At 49.6% G+C, this 13234-nt stretch overlaps 6 protein-coding genes across 6 annotated transcripts; 3 read left to right on the top strand and 3 right to left on the bottom strand.

Moving 5' to 3' along the window:
• Positions 1-167: 167 nt before the first annotated feature.
• On the bottom strand, positions 168-1125 carry AO090102000002 (2-keto-4-pentenoate hydratase; the record flags this gene model as incomplete). Its single annotated transcript, XM_023237026.1, has 3 exons — positions 168-869; positions 903-960; positions 1073-1125. The coding sequence occupies 3 exons, from the start codon at positions 1123-1125 to the stop codon at positions 168-170; spliced, it is 813 nt and encodes a 270-aa protein (XP_023091635.1).
• Positions 1126-3071: 1946 nt separating this feature from the next.
• AO090102000003 (uncharacterized protein) lies at positions 3072-4292 on the top strand (the record flags this gene model as incomplete). The annotated part of the gene is made up of 1 exon (XM_001822200.3): positions 3072-4292. One exon carries the CDS (start codon positions 3072-3074, stop codon positions 4290-4292), a length of 1221 nt encoding a protein of 406 aa, XP_001822252.3.
• Positions 4293-4364: 72 nt separating this feature from the next.
• AO090102000004 (uncharacterized protein) lies at positions 4365-6294 on the bottom strand (the record flags this gene model as incomplete). Its single annotated transcript, XM_023237025.1, has 2 exons — positions 4365-5721; positions 5855-6294. 2 exons carry the CDS (start codon positions 6292-6294, stop codon positions 4365-4367), a joined length of 1797 nt encoding a protein of 598 aa, XP_023091636.1.
• A 416-nt stretch (positions 6295-6710) lies between these two features.
• Positions 6711-7435, top strand: AO090102000005 (glutathione S-transferase; the record flags this gene model as incomplete). The annotated part of the gene is made up of 3 exons (XM_001822202.3): positions 6711-7049; positions 7100-7291; positions 7343-7435. 3 exons carry the CDS (start codon positions 6711-6713, stop codon positions 7433-7435), a joined length of 624 nt encoding a protein of 207 aa, XP_001822254.1.
• Positions 7436-9385: 1950 nt separating this feature from the next.
• AO090102000006 (uncharacterized protein) lies at positions 9386-10284 on the top strand (the record flags this gene model as incomplete). Its single annotated transcript, XM_023237024.1, is given in 4 exon segments — positions 9386-9410; positions 9424-9545; positions 9654-10098; positions 10163-10284. The coding sequence occupies 4 exon segments, from the start codon at positions 9386-9388 to the stop codon at positions 10282-10284; spliced, it is 714 nt and encodes a 237-aa protein (XP_023091637.1).
• A 494-nt stretch (positions 10285-10778) lies between these two features.
• AO090102000007 (Zn(II)2Cys6 transcription factor) lies at positions 10779-12369 on the bottom strand (the record flags this gene model as incomplete). Its single annotated transcript, XM_023237023.1, has 3 exons — positions 10779-11471; positions 11554-12249; positions 12310-12369. The coding sequence occupies 3 exons, from the start codon at positions 12367-12369 to the stop codon at positions 10779-10781; spliced, it is 1449 nt and encodes a 482-aa protein (XP_023091638.1).
• Positions 12370-13234: the final 865 nt, after the last annotated feature.

Raw genomic sequence — 13234 nt, 5'->3', positions numbered from 1 at the left:
AGTCCATCTCATTGATCTGGTATGAAACTCCAAAATGTGAAAGGACAAGAATACGAGCTTGCATAGTGTATATCTTAGCTATTCGTTCTACTTTCTACGCGCTAATACGTGCTGTGTTGATTGGCTTTCTTCTTTGGTACTAAAAGCAATGCTAATGTTTTTGCAATCTATTGAATATATCGAAAACCCAGCCTGGCGGGCCAGCTCCATTTCTTATTAAAAAACAGGTATTTATGAAAGTTATACCACGTCAAATTCGACGGTCCCCCAGCCCTCAAACGTGATGTCCAATGACCCGCCTCCTCCATCTGGACAGCCTGTAAGCAACTGCCAGGGAAAATAACTTGGCCTGGCTTGAACTCGATATCATATGCAGCCAGGCGGTTAAACAACCACGCCGTAGCAGAAAGAGGGTTTCCCAGGATGTTCGCGGTGTTGCCCGACATAACCTCCCGATCATTAAAGCGCAATGTGCCCCGGGTGTCGCGCAAGGTTAGGTCGGTCAGCCTCCGTGGCGTACCACCCAGAATCACAGAGCCGGTTGAACCGTTATCAGCCAAGGTATCTAGGCGGTCGATTGCCCAGTTCTTCACACGGGAATCAATAATTTCGATAGCGGGAATCGCATAGTCAACGGCATTTATAACGTCGGCGACGGTGCAGTTAGGCCCGCGCAGAGGCTCACGCAGAATGAAGGCTGGTTCCAACTCCACGAACGGTTTAATATACTGCTTCAGGTTGAGAGTTGTCCCCTCATAGACAAATGTGCTGGCCAGCAGGAACCCGTAGTCTGGATGATCAAGTCCGAACGCATCCTGCATCACCTTGGCGATGTTTCCTAGTTTATATCCAACCAATCGATCCCCGTTCTAAATCGATTTCTCCGCGGTGATTCGTTGAACTTCGAAACCACTCGGCGTTAAGTGCGGGCTATGTTTTGGTAGGGGGTTTAATTGGTGTCTGATTGTTGCGAGTAGTACGCAAGGTAAGGGAGACTTCGCGCAGTTCACTCGCTTGCATGGTTCCGTTTCAAGAGTTCTCAGAGGCTATTGGTTGAATAGAAAGTGGATACCGTAATGGATTAGGGGTATAGATATCAAAGATCCTCGAAGATTGCAGGCGCATGCAACAACAAGTAATATTTAGAATGCTGGGGTATTAAAGCACGAACTGCTCGTTGCCCTGTTCGTTTCTTATAATACATAATTCGCAAGGGTATCCCGAAGTCGCTCAATAAAGCACTAGGCATCCTGATTGAAACGTACAACAGTAGAGGTCAATATCCCGCGCTAGTTGATAGCCAGCAGCCGTTCCCCGAGCCTATCTCGGATTCCTCACCCGATGTCCAATCGATCCGTTGAGCCCCCCACTGCTCTCCCGAGACTTCTCGAATTGGATGTACGGAAATGTCGGGACAGTGCCAGATGGCTAGAATATTCCGATTCCTGTTGTGCTGACAGAAATCGGATCTTCAAGTCATAAAACTCGGGTTGAGGCTAGAACCCACATCGGATTTCACGGCTTGGACGGGGAATAGTAGTCTACGTTCTGCGGAAGCGGTAAAAAAGCTCCTTGCAGAAAAGGCAAGGGTTCCCAGGAAAACGCTGTGTTCCTCTGATATCTTGACTATGCGTTCCTTTTACCCATGGCCATGAAGTGTATCCCGCACAGCTCCCCGAAGCTTTGGTTGTCTGCGGGACAGCGGTTACGTTTAACGACTAGACTACGCCAGTACCGAGTGAGCCGATAGCCTTAGACATTCCTTAGGTGATTCGACTCACGGTGGCTAATGTTTAGTTACCGACGACGAAGATTGGGGCGCTTGTTAAGACGACACATAGGTGTTTTTGGTTGAATCCGCTTACAGTCGGTCATATAGTCCATTCCAGATGAAATGACAGAGGGTTCGGGGTATGATGCACAGGCCATCGGAGACAGCTCCTTTAAGCGGACCTAATGCGGGAAGGGGAGAATGTTGACCTGGAAATGCGACCTATAGTATAGTGAAAGGTAATATTCCTTACCTATGACTGTCCTTGACTCTCGTTAGGAATGTACAGAATCAGTTGGCCATATAAAGTCCGGGGAGATTCTGGATTTAGGTTGCATAATTATCAAAGTTCACAGACTGAGAGCACTGGAGTAAGAGTGAGAAAACGCGTGAGGTGGCTTGTGGCTGAGTAATCCCGCGATCACGTTGTTGCTTCGGCATGGCTCGTACGCTCGAAACTGTTTCGAGAAATGTACACGAGGCTTACACCCCAGAAGATAAAGGCAGCAATGCGTTTTGCTTCCCTCTGATACTCGCCATGAATGGCATCAAACGCCGATCCCGGACAGGCTGCCTGACATGTCGGGCGCGGCGGGTCAAATGTGATGAGCGAAAACCGATGTGCGAGCGTTGCGAATTCGCTAATGTAGAATGCGCTGGATATCCTGAGAAACGGAGCTTGGCTGTTCAGCGATCAATGCGACGTTCGACCTCCACCACTACAACCGCCTCGGTGTCAGACCCGGGCCATCCAAGGGACGCCACGATACGCCCCCAGGTCCGGCTGGACGGTCTGCCGCTGATAGCTTTGCCAAATAACCCCACCTCATTACAGCTGCCGCATGCCCGAGCGCGTGATGTATTAGCTTTCCACCAGTTCTTGTTCAGGACTATGCCAATGTTATTTCCACCGGCGAGCCTCTCCTTCTGGCGAGACTACGTTTGCCAAGAGGCGTGGGGGATCGAGTATGTCTTTGATGCTGTCGTTGCACTCGGATGCATGCACAGAGCCACTTTACTGCTGTCTCAACAGACCGAGAGCGACCGCGATCATGGTTTTGACACCAAAGTCATCGCCGTCCAGATGTATTCAAATGCTTTAAAAGGCGTGTCGGATAGTTTGGCCTGTACACAAATCTCGATGGCTCTTCTCTTAGCGGTGCTGATCCTCTTTGCATATACCGAGGTGAGGCCCATCATAGAGGATTAACACCAGCAGCTGATGGAATGCTAGAGCTTTGATGGAAACGTCCCGGCGACAATTCGTCACATTCACATGGCCAACCACTACTTTCGAGCAATGTGCTCGAGCAGCACCCCGGAAACAGAGCAGTTCAAGACGCCTATTGAGTTGTGTCTCCACGACCTGGATATCATCCGCCGTGTGACCTTGCCGGATCTCAAGGTGATACGAATGATATCACCGCTATATAGACCAAGCATAATTCCTAGCGATGCGTCGGCGTCATTGCAAGAATATCTAGATTTCTCCCCAAAACATCTGCTACAACAGCTTCTCGATATCGGTTCCATGGACAGCGACATCAAAGCATTGATTTGGTGTCCAGTTGCCGCTCATCGGAGATTGATGCCAGAAGAGAGAATCATTGGCTTTATCAAGCAACTCAAGGAGTGGAAGAATACTATTGGAATCCTGTTCCACAAGCTTGGTGTTGATGAGGCGCTCTCGGAGCCCATTAACTTTGACCTTGCAACTTTAGCAAATATTTCAATCCCCCCACCGCCGCATGCAAACCTGCCTAGGGACTTTTGCCTCATCCTCGTGCTCTATGTCTTTTACCGAACGAGGCTCTCGTGGGCACTAAGCATTTACAATGGGGGCGAGAGTGATCTCGAGCTTGAAACCTATCATTTCACTTATCAGCTGTTGCGATTTGTAACGACAGCCCTGGATAGCCCACGACCCTCTTCCGATGATCTCCCATTCGGATGCGAGGCCCTGCGAGTAGGGCTCTCACCGATACTCTTTCTAGCTGGGCAGTCCTGTCCGAGGCCAACCTGGCTCCGGTGGATATTATTTGAATTGGACCGCAGCGGCCGAGAAGGGGTGTGTAATAGTAAGGCCTTTGCTACGAGCCTCGAGGTCCTGTCTACTCTCGAGAAACGCGTGCGCCGGGAGCCGAGACGACCTGATGTGGAATACTTCACCCCGCCACATCAGCGTGTCATTTCTGTTATTTTCCCTGGTTTAAACGGGCGGGGCTACGTCACATACTATGCTCAAATCCGTCCTGGCGAGCAAATAGATTCACAGGAATCTCATATCCCCTTGTGTATCGCCAGTTGGGCAAGTTCTGCCAATGGTGGTAGACCTGTCGTAACTACCTGTGATGGGACGGATGTTCCCTTCAGCGAATGGGTCATGGATCGGCCTCTAGTGAAGGAGTGGGCACAATGGTTGACATTCTCCGAGTTTGATCTTACACAGACGCTTCATGATCACATCAATGGAAGTCGTCTTTTAGTCGACCGTGATAAGGTGGCTGGTAGTAAGTGGTAAGCTTGGATTTTGGATTGCTGAAGATACGCTACGTTATAATTACACTATGATTGGCATCATGAATATTGTTCATCAATAAAAACCTTCTCGATGAATTTGACTTGGCGAGAAACCGACAGCTCGCAGCCCATCAGCCACCGAGTCCCCGAAAGCACTAGGCCCGCAGATAAATACGTCTTTGCCGCGAGGAATATCCCTCCAAAAGTCTGGGACGACACGGTCTCTATGAACGCAAATGTTCTGATTTGACTTGAGATTACCGTAATCGAACTCTGAATCGTGGGTAAATATGGTGATGTTGATCCGAACGGTCGATGCTATCCTCTCGAGAGAGGGCCGCATCATGTAGAGCATGACGCTTGGTTCTCTTGTTGCAAGGACCAGCATAACGTCGCCTTCAGCCGCGGATCCACGCTCTGCCAGTGCCCTCAGCATAGCAAGGAATGGAGTGATTCCAATACCACCCGCGACCCACAGCGCGTCGAGCTTGTCGTTATCCATGAAAAAATCACCCGTGACGCCAACGATGTCGGCGACAACGGGAGGGTCAAAAACGATACGCTGACCTAGCCGGGTGGACCGGTATTTTCTCAAACGATCAAAAAGAGCACCGGTCACCGCGCCTCCTTTCATTTCTCGCATGATTAATTCGAACCCTGTTGCGTTCCGCTCTTCATGAGCACTAGAAACCGTCCATGTCCGGACGCGATCATCATTGATTGAGCTCGGGGCAGTGTCTTTCATGTGTTGATACTGAGGCGGTCCTATCCAGTTCATAAAATCAAGCACAATGGCTTGACCGGGGCGGATTCTCAGATCCCCAGCGCCAGGTTTGGAAATGACTTGAAACTTGAATACTGCAAGGTCAGAAGAAACCTGGACTACCTCTCGAAGCTTTGCTTTGTGCTCTTTACTGTCCAGGCCCTTAGCACCCGTCTCTTCCACAAGGTATTTGATCTTCGGACTGTATGGACTGCGTTCAACGGGGGTACCATCTTGCTGTCGAACTGGGAGAGCATCTCGGACGAAAACGAACCCGGTAACATTCACAGTTGTGATGGCGGCATGTCTTGTCATGATTTCAAGTGCAAGTGGACCTACAAGGTTTTTAGCGGTACCCGTCAAATAGAGAATGTCGCCCGTCGTAAAGGACACGATCGTCAATCCCACCACCCCACTAGTCTCGATGTTGCCCAAAGTAGACATAAATCGATTTCCTGAATAGTCTGGCACCACGACCGTGCGGCCATCGGACGGACTCACTCGGATAAAACCCGGTAAGCCGCTGCGAGCATTCATACCCACGTGCGGAGGGAACTTGTGCAGATCCGACGGCGATGATTTGTAGATGGACCCAACAAAGACCGTATCAGCCTGGCGGATAAACGCCACTACTTCTTCTGGAAGTCGGCCCTGCGGTTCCCAATGCCTGTATCGATGTTCAACCTTAGGAAGCGTATTCGGATGAGGGATGAGCTTTCGAACGTTGATGTACTTGGGACAGTTGCTGAGCATCATTAGCATTCGCTTCCTAGTTTCCTGGGTGATCTTCCAGTGCATACCCTGTTGTTTGGGTGACTCTCAAGTGTAGCTTGTAGTCCAGGCTGGACTGGCACTCCACTCTTTGAATAGTCCCAGCGAACTTGTTGCGCCGTCGGGTGGAGAACTCGATTCCCAGACCGGCAGCCAAGGATCTCTGGGCAATTGTGGACAGGGCAGAGCTGGGATCAACCCCTGCATTGACTGTGTCAAGTAGTGGGTCTCCATCCCACAGATGAGCATGAATGGAGAGATTTTGCGAGTCTGGGCTATGTACAAAGCCAGGCTCCCCCGTTGGCCCCGCGACAATCGCTGCCCACGGCCGCCCGTCTTCGTCCACGGTTGTTATGGGGATGAAGGGCAGCTTGGAAGTATGGAAGACACGGTGCTGCTCGGGCATGATGTTGCGGATCGTCGGCCAGGCATCTTTCACGGCGTTCGTATATCCCAGCTTCCGCTGCATGGAGATCTCGCCTGGATGCCATCCGTGTAGCGCTGTGGTCGTCATGGCGGCAGTCGATGGGTGTAGACCGTGAGCGGCAGATGTCGCCAGTCTTTATCTGAAGCAATCACATATCCGTATGGAGTCACCAGTAGAACTTCCGACCCACTTTTGTACGATGTCGCGACTTGAAAACAATGATAGAAGGTTGGGGTGGTTAGATCGCGCTGCTCGCTTGCGTCGCTTGCATCGCTTGTATCGCTTGACTCGCTTGTATCGCTTGACTCGCTTGCATCGCTTGACTCGCCTCGACATCCCCACTTTGATGATGTCATCTGCTTTGCGTTTGCGGACAATAAGTAGATCAGCTTTAGACCCCAACTTGATCCTGGAATCGTTTTCTATCTTCCATTTCATTCATTATTTCGCTAGTCACGATGGCTGCCCCGATGACTGTGCCGGTATACCACTATTTCGACCTTGGTCGTCTGGGCCGCGGAGAAGTAGTGAAGCTATTCCTCATGGACGCGGGAATTGAGATCAAAGAGGTTCGCTATCCATACGACGAGACCTGGGGCGAGAACAGTAAGAAGCTCCAGCAGCAGGGAATCACTAGGACACGCAAATTGCCGGTACTGGAGTACCAGGGCTTGATTCTCAGCCAGCACATTCCCATCTTGCGTTTCTTTGCCCGGGACTTGGGTCGCTACGACGGCGAAACTAATGCGGAGAAATTCTTGGTTGACGCGGTGTCGGATATTTATATCGACTGGAGGGTCAGGACTTACCAATTCGAGTCCCCTGTTCCTCGCTAACTACTAGACAGTTCCAATGGGTGGCGAATCTGACGGAAAGATCGGAAAAGTACAAGAATGAGGTTGCCCCCGAGTACTATAACCTTCTTGATCAGTACTACAGGGATCAGGCTGGCCCTTACCTGCTGGGCAACTCGGTGACCTATGTCGACTTTGCCGTCTACCAATCCATCGATAACGACGAGAGAACGGGAACACTTCCGGTATGTCCCTGTTCCGCTATACATGATCCAAAGCTAATACTGTCCTTCCAGTCGTCTCTCCCAGAGTCTCTGGTCAAGTTTAGAGAAGCATTCGAGCAGCGTCCCAATATTGCAGCGTACCTGAAGGCGACACGACTGGGCTAGGGTCTAGCTTCACCAAGTTCAAAAGCACTCATGGTCAGATAGAGTGATTCTTGATACTGCCTTGCCCGGTAGGCACTGAGACTGTTTTTCTCGGCCCCACTGCTGAGACCCTAGCGCAGATTACGCATTGGGCCGGCATCATCAAGTTGCAGTCCGCTGTAATGTGCCGGCCCAATAGATCTGCGTTAAGGTCTTGACTCTTGGCAGTGCGGTCACGAAAGAGCGTTACACTGTCTCCTGGTCAAGGCAAACTCGAGAATCACTGTAGCCAATGCGGATAGTTCATTCAAAGGAAATAGCCCATGCATCGCTAGCAAATGACTACGTTAAGGTTGTCAGATCTGGAACCAAGCGAAGGAACATGTATACTTACTGGCTGGCCTAGCATTATCCAAATCTGGGCCTACTTTACAAAAAAGAAGCATGCGAATATAGTAAGCTCTGCGTCGCGGATATATGTGTGGGCAAATATATCTTTTGTCCGTAGATACTTCCGGTTTTCTTACTTCACAAATAGTATGGGACAGAGTCGTCTGCTAGGGAAAGAAAGCTGACATATTAGGGTTCCTGCTACCCAACGCCAATGTTGGCTACATGAAAGACGGTAAACGGTGTGGAGTGAATGGGCAGGCCAAAGAGAGCAGCAATAGATAGCGATTTGCGTACAGCCTGGCTGTCAGCCTACGATTCCGCGCATAGGGAGCACAGCCTCACCTGCTTAATTATGATAGGCTTCCCTTGTATGGCCCAGTATATGTTATAGAATCACTTCAGCACTAATATTATATCGGCTAGTTTAGCAAAAAAGTTGCTCAGAGTAGAAAAATAGTTACGTTAATGTAAAATAGAAGAGATACGCGGATAATTGTTCTACTAACCTAGTTAGGTAATTAAGATGTAGGCACGGACTGGGAGGCTGTACGCAGATCAGTACCCCCTATAGCAAAAGGCTTGCACCAAACTGTCTCCTTAGCGGCGGGGGCCGTTCGCTAAACCGTCAGCCCTACAGCACCAGGGAATATCTGCACGTTGCTTGAGGATTATTCAAACATGATGAATCAAGCAGCTTTATTGCCAAAAAAAAAAAAGAAAAACACCAAAGGCATACATAAAACATTAAGGGGCAATTTCTGCTCTCATAACTTGGGTTTGTGCAGGCCTATGCTCGATCTGGGTACATTCTGCATGGACCGATACAACTCTAATGGTAGCAATTTATCTCCAGCTGAAGCCATGAATATTCATATGGTTTATCCCTTCATAACTAGCTGGGCCTATTAGGCGGGGGCCATTAGGGAATCGAGAATAAGCTTTCATAGATATTCGAGGAGAATAACGCTAGTCACAGTGGTTCCCCATGCGAGACCCAAGTTGCGAGATGCTATTTTTACTATTCAGTCGCAGAGATGTGCCCTATGACCTAGAATCCGTTAAGCGATGGGACCAGATCTGCCCTATCTCAACCATCTCGGGTCTGCCACAGCAGCCATTCATTGCGGCTGAGCACGGCTTGCTTGAGCTTCATTTTCGGCCCTAGGAGGAGAAAGTAGCGACTGGCATGTGTTGAAAGCCATGAAATTAGTACTAAAGTAAAAAGTCTATGCTCACTCTAGGTACAACATCAGTGATATACTATAAAAACGAAGCCATATGCCACTCCGACTACTAGGACACAAGTCTACTTTGTCTTTCAAAATGAACTACAGTGACTTGAGCTCAAACCAGAGTGAACCAGATAACATGACTGCGCAGGATAGTAATTAGCCGCCAGAGACCGATGGCCCCCCTCCCTTGCCTCTTGATCTCCATGAGTATAAACTCCAAATATTCCTGAACTGGGGTTTCATATTGCTCACGTCCTGTATTGTGCCGTTGGTGCTCTATCCAAGTTTGCACTGGGGGGCGAATTTATCTATAAAGATCTGTTTGTCTCCAAATCTTCTCTTGTCTATGTCGGATGGGCTGACAATTAGCCGTCTGAAATGCAGCCCTGAGTGTAGCCAGCGCCATTCTTGGAACGACGACCTTATTTTCGCTGGGCATGCGAACATGGCGACTATTTAAACCGACATGGAATTGCCGACCGCTTAAATCAGAAAGTCGATGGAACGTATGTTTTCTCTTTCTTTTCTTCATTTGCTCTCTTTTCCCCACCAATGCAAAAATAGAGGAAAGATCTGCTAACACCAATTTCCAATTTCTTCTTTCCATCATATAGTTTGACTTCTTCCACTGGAACTATCTTCTGGGTTTTGTACTCGTCACAATCACTATCGTGATTGGCATGGTCGAAGATCCTCCGAGTGTACGAATGAATTCTTTGCCTCTGTCTATTCTCCTCGTACAAGTTGGCTTCACCCTAGTCATTGCCGGCATCCTGGCAAAGCTTGGCGTACGACAACCGTTCAAAGTCTCCTCCCTTCCCGCCGGTGAAGTCTTTCGTCCAGGCATCCTGGTGATCATCGAGGATGTCGTTGCGGTAGATGGGGCCAGGGACAAGGCCTATCGGGCAGCCCTGTTGACAAGATATGCAGCCAGCGTGCGGTTTCAACGCCTCATTGAAGCTTTGAATTGGTCCTGGGGACTCGGTGGATGTCTGATGGGCGTTCTTTTGATCGCTGTGATTTCTACGGTTCGCGACCAGACCTTTGCTTTTGGACTGGGTGAGTTCCTTATTTTAATATGAAGAAGATGACTGAACTGACGTTTTCTGTTTCTGGTTGGTAGGCTGGGTAATTCCATGGATTTGGGCTGGTGTCTGGGCGGTCATCACTACTTACTGGGTGAAGTCTGCGCTGCGGGAAAAGAAACGGTCCTGGCCTGAGGGCCGATGGACAAACGCTGTGTAGGATGCTGTTTTCGAAAGATGTTCTGTGAGACATCTAGGACCAGTTTCTATGTTCAGATACGCCAGCGAGAAAGGAGAAGATAGCCATACATCCCCGGTCAATTGTGTATATTTTATGGCTCCAACATGGCTGCTGTGGTAAAGTAACGATGCAATCGATACGGTTATGACTACTTTTAGTTACCAAAGAAAGCCCTTAATTAGCGTAGTAATAGAGATAGAATACACAAATAGTAGGGGCGAGCATACGAGCCAAGCTGACCAAGGATGGTTTGCATCTGGAATAGTCGAGTGGATGTTCAATGACACTGATCTGCTTAGGCTGTTAGCAAAATATATACTTCGTATTGTAAGATAATTTAACCTAATATAGACAAGCAGGGCATCTCAACATCCAGTCCTAACCGATTGACATACATCTAAGTCAGAACTCCTCCAACGATAATGTACGCTAAATGATATCAACTCTAAAAAATGGTAAATGTGCAATCCGCATCATCGAACCCGCTCCCCCCACTGAGCGTCCACAATATCGCCTCCATAAGAGATTCCCCTATTCTTCATGGCTACTAGTACTCCCCTACTCCACTCCCATTCAATCTCCCATCCCATTTGCCGAAATGCCGAGAAGGCCGTCTTTAACGGAAAGATCAACCACTGCACGCCCAAAAACCCACACTTCGGCTGTGTGAAATACGGGACCGACCTGGCGATATTGCAAGCACAGGCCCCAATGATCGCATCGCTTTGTTCGGGCGCACCTGAGAGGCGACGCAGGACGGTGTGCAAGAGGATGCGCAAGGCCCAGAAGAAATCCAGGCTGTCGGCGACGTGGATGTTGAGGAAGTCAAACGAAGCCTCAAACGGGCCTGGCCGGATGTCGCTGGAGCGGTCCATCAGCTCAGCCGGCTCTTCCCAGTATGGGGGGGTAGGGAAAAGGGTTAGGAGGCGGGCATGCCAGGCACTGAAGCGATCCTCTAGGTGCTGGCACCTTTGCCAGATCTGTGCCCGGCGCGGGGCGTTGGGCAGGCTTTGGATTGTGTGGAGCTCTTCAAGGATGGGTGGAAGAAGCAGCCCAATATCGTAGAGTTGCTGGACGTAGTCTTTTGGCTTGGTCCCCCAGGGCTCGATGCACCAGCGCGTTTCGCTAAAGAAGGAACCTTTGAAGAATTGAAGACCTCGGATCATCTACAGTCCTTGTCAGTATCAACTGCCGGCATGATATTTGGCAACGCGGCGTAAGGACGGAAACAAATATGAGCTCACTCACCGCGCTCCTCCTAACTTCCCCAAACAGTGCCTGGCCCAACTCGCTCTCATACTGACTGGAGTTGAATCCTCTCAACTGCACCAACTGGTCGACCCCTTCCTCATGACTCGTCCAGCCGACGACACTTCCCATCGTGCCCTCATGCAGCTCATACGTCCCTAAAACCCGTATCGCGGCCAGCGTTTCATCCGTCAGTGCTGTATTTCTGTCATTGATCGCATTTTGCAACGCTCGCAGAGCCTGTGTATGTGCGGCCATGCCTTGCATCAGTAATGCCTGGTCGCCGTGGGCTCGCGCAATTTTGGTCATACACAGAGCCTGCAGGGCGGTGGAGAGAAGAGGGCCGCGCCTAGGGAGAGCAATGGCGATCCGCATCCATGGTGCAGGGGGCACGGTGATGTTGGAGTGATGGCTGAGAGGTAGAATCGGTGAAGAGGGTAGAAAAGCGACTAGGAATGTATGGAGCATGCCATCAACATAGATCGCCGCGTTGTTGATCTGTGGGGGTATTTGCTTCGTCGACGTAGAGTTCGCCCCGCATGAAGTCTCCCAAGGAGCAGGCCCTTGGCACTGTTCTTGGCCTTTGCGAAGCAGTCCCTGAGGCGTCCGGTGGATGAAGGCAATATCCTTGTCGAAGCCCTCACAGTGACGGCCGCTTTTCTTGCATTGTCCGCATTGTGGTTCTTGCAGGTCGCACTATGCAAAGCTTAGCATATCCCATGTCGACTTCATTCTACTACTAGGTATCTAACATACCCCGATCTTCCGCCGCCTGCATGTCTTACATCCCTTGGATCGACCTGGGATACCCACCATAGCTGACTGATCAAGCTGTTTGCCTTATAGATTCCCTAAGATCTGAAATGAAACGCAATTGTGTGAGCCGATCGTGAGTCTTTCGACCTTATAAAGGCGCCAAGACGCGTGGAGGGCTATATATGGGGGCGATTTCATCCGCACTGAAGCTGCTGGGAGCAATCTGCATGGTACTTTCCCTCATTCGGGGCCCAAGACGCGAAACTTGCAGGAGACTAACTCACTCTCTACTAGCAAGTTGAAACTACCGGTGTCTTCACGACCCACACCGCCTGTATCTTCTGCCGTCCGTCCGTCTATTTTTATTTTATTATTTTTTATTAAATTAGCTTATTAAATCTTGTATAGGGCCTAGGCATCGACATAAACGAAGCTAAAATACGCGAGGAACAGCGCGTAGGGTTTGATACGCGACTTATAAAAATTCTAAACATTACGCAAGAGGTTGAACCGCCTGCAGGACTAATGTTGTCCCTTTGTGTCCGTATATAAAAGACTTGCTCATGCCGGGATAGCAAGACCTCCGTGTACTGACCGTGCTATATAGGTAGTTCGATGTCTTCATTATGTTACGTTTCAATCAGTGCCAACTAATATTCCGTTTTTATGGTTTTTCTAGTATCTTTGGAATTGTTGTAGCAATGGATGTCGGTACCGGTCCGGCTCAAGTGGTTATATATAACCTGGGAAGAGCGGTCTCACAAAAGCATGAAGCAATCTACTATCCTATATAACATAGGTAGCCTATCGGAAGTACTGACAGCTGCACAATGCTGGGGGTCATTATAGATTTTATCGACTGATGGCGTACGCCGAGAATGGCGAGCCTCGGAAATTCCCAAAGCGGTATAAAAAATGAGAGCAC

This window comes from Aspergillus oryzae, chromosome 4 (assembly GCF_000184455.2).
Source record: "Aspergillus oryzae RIB40 DNA, chromosome 4".
In the NCBI taxonomy this organism is placed as follows: Eukaryota; Fungi; Ascomycota; class Eurotiomycetes; order Eurotiales; family Aspergillaceae; genus Aspergillus; species Aspergillus oryzae.
This window is presented reverse-complemented; position numbering and strand designations above follow the sequence as displayed.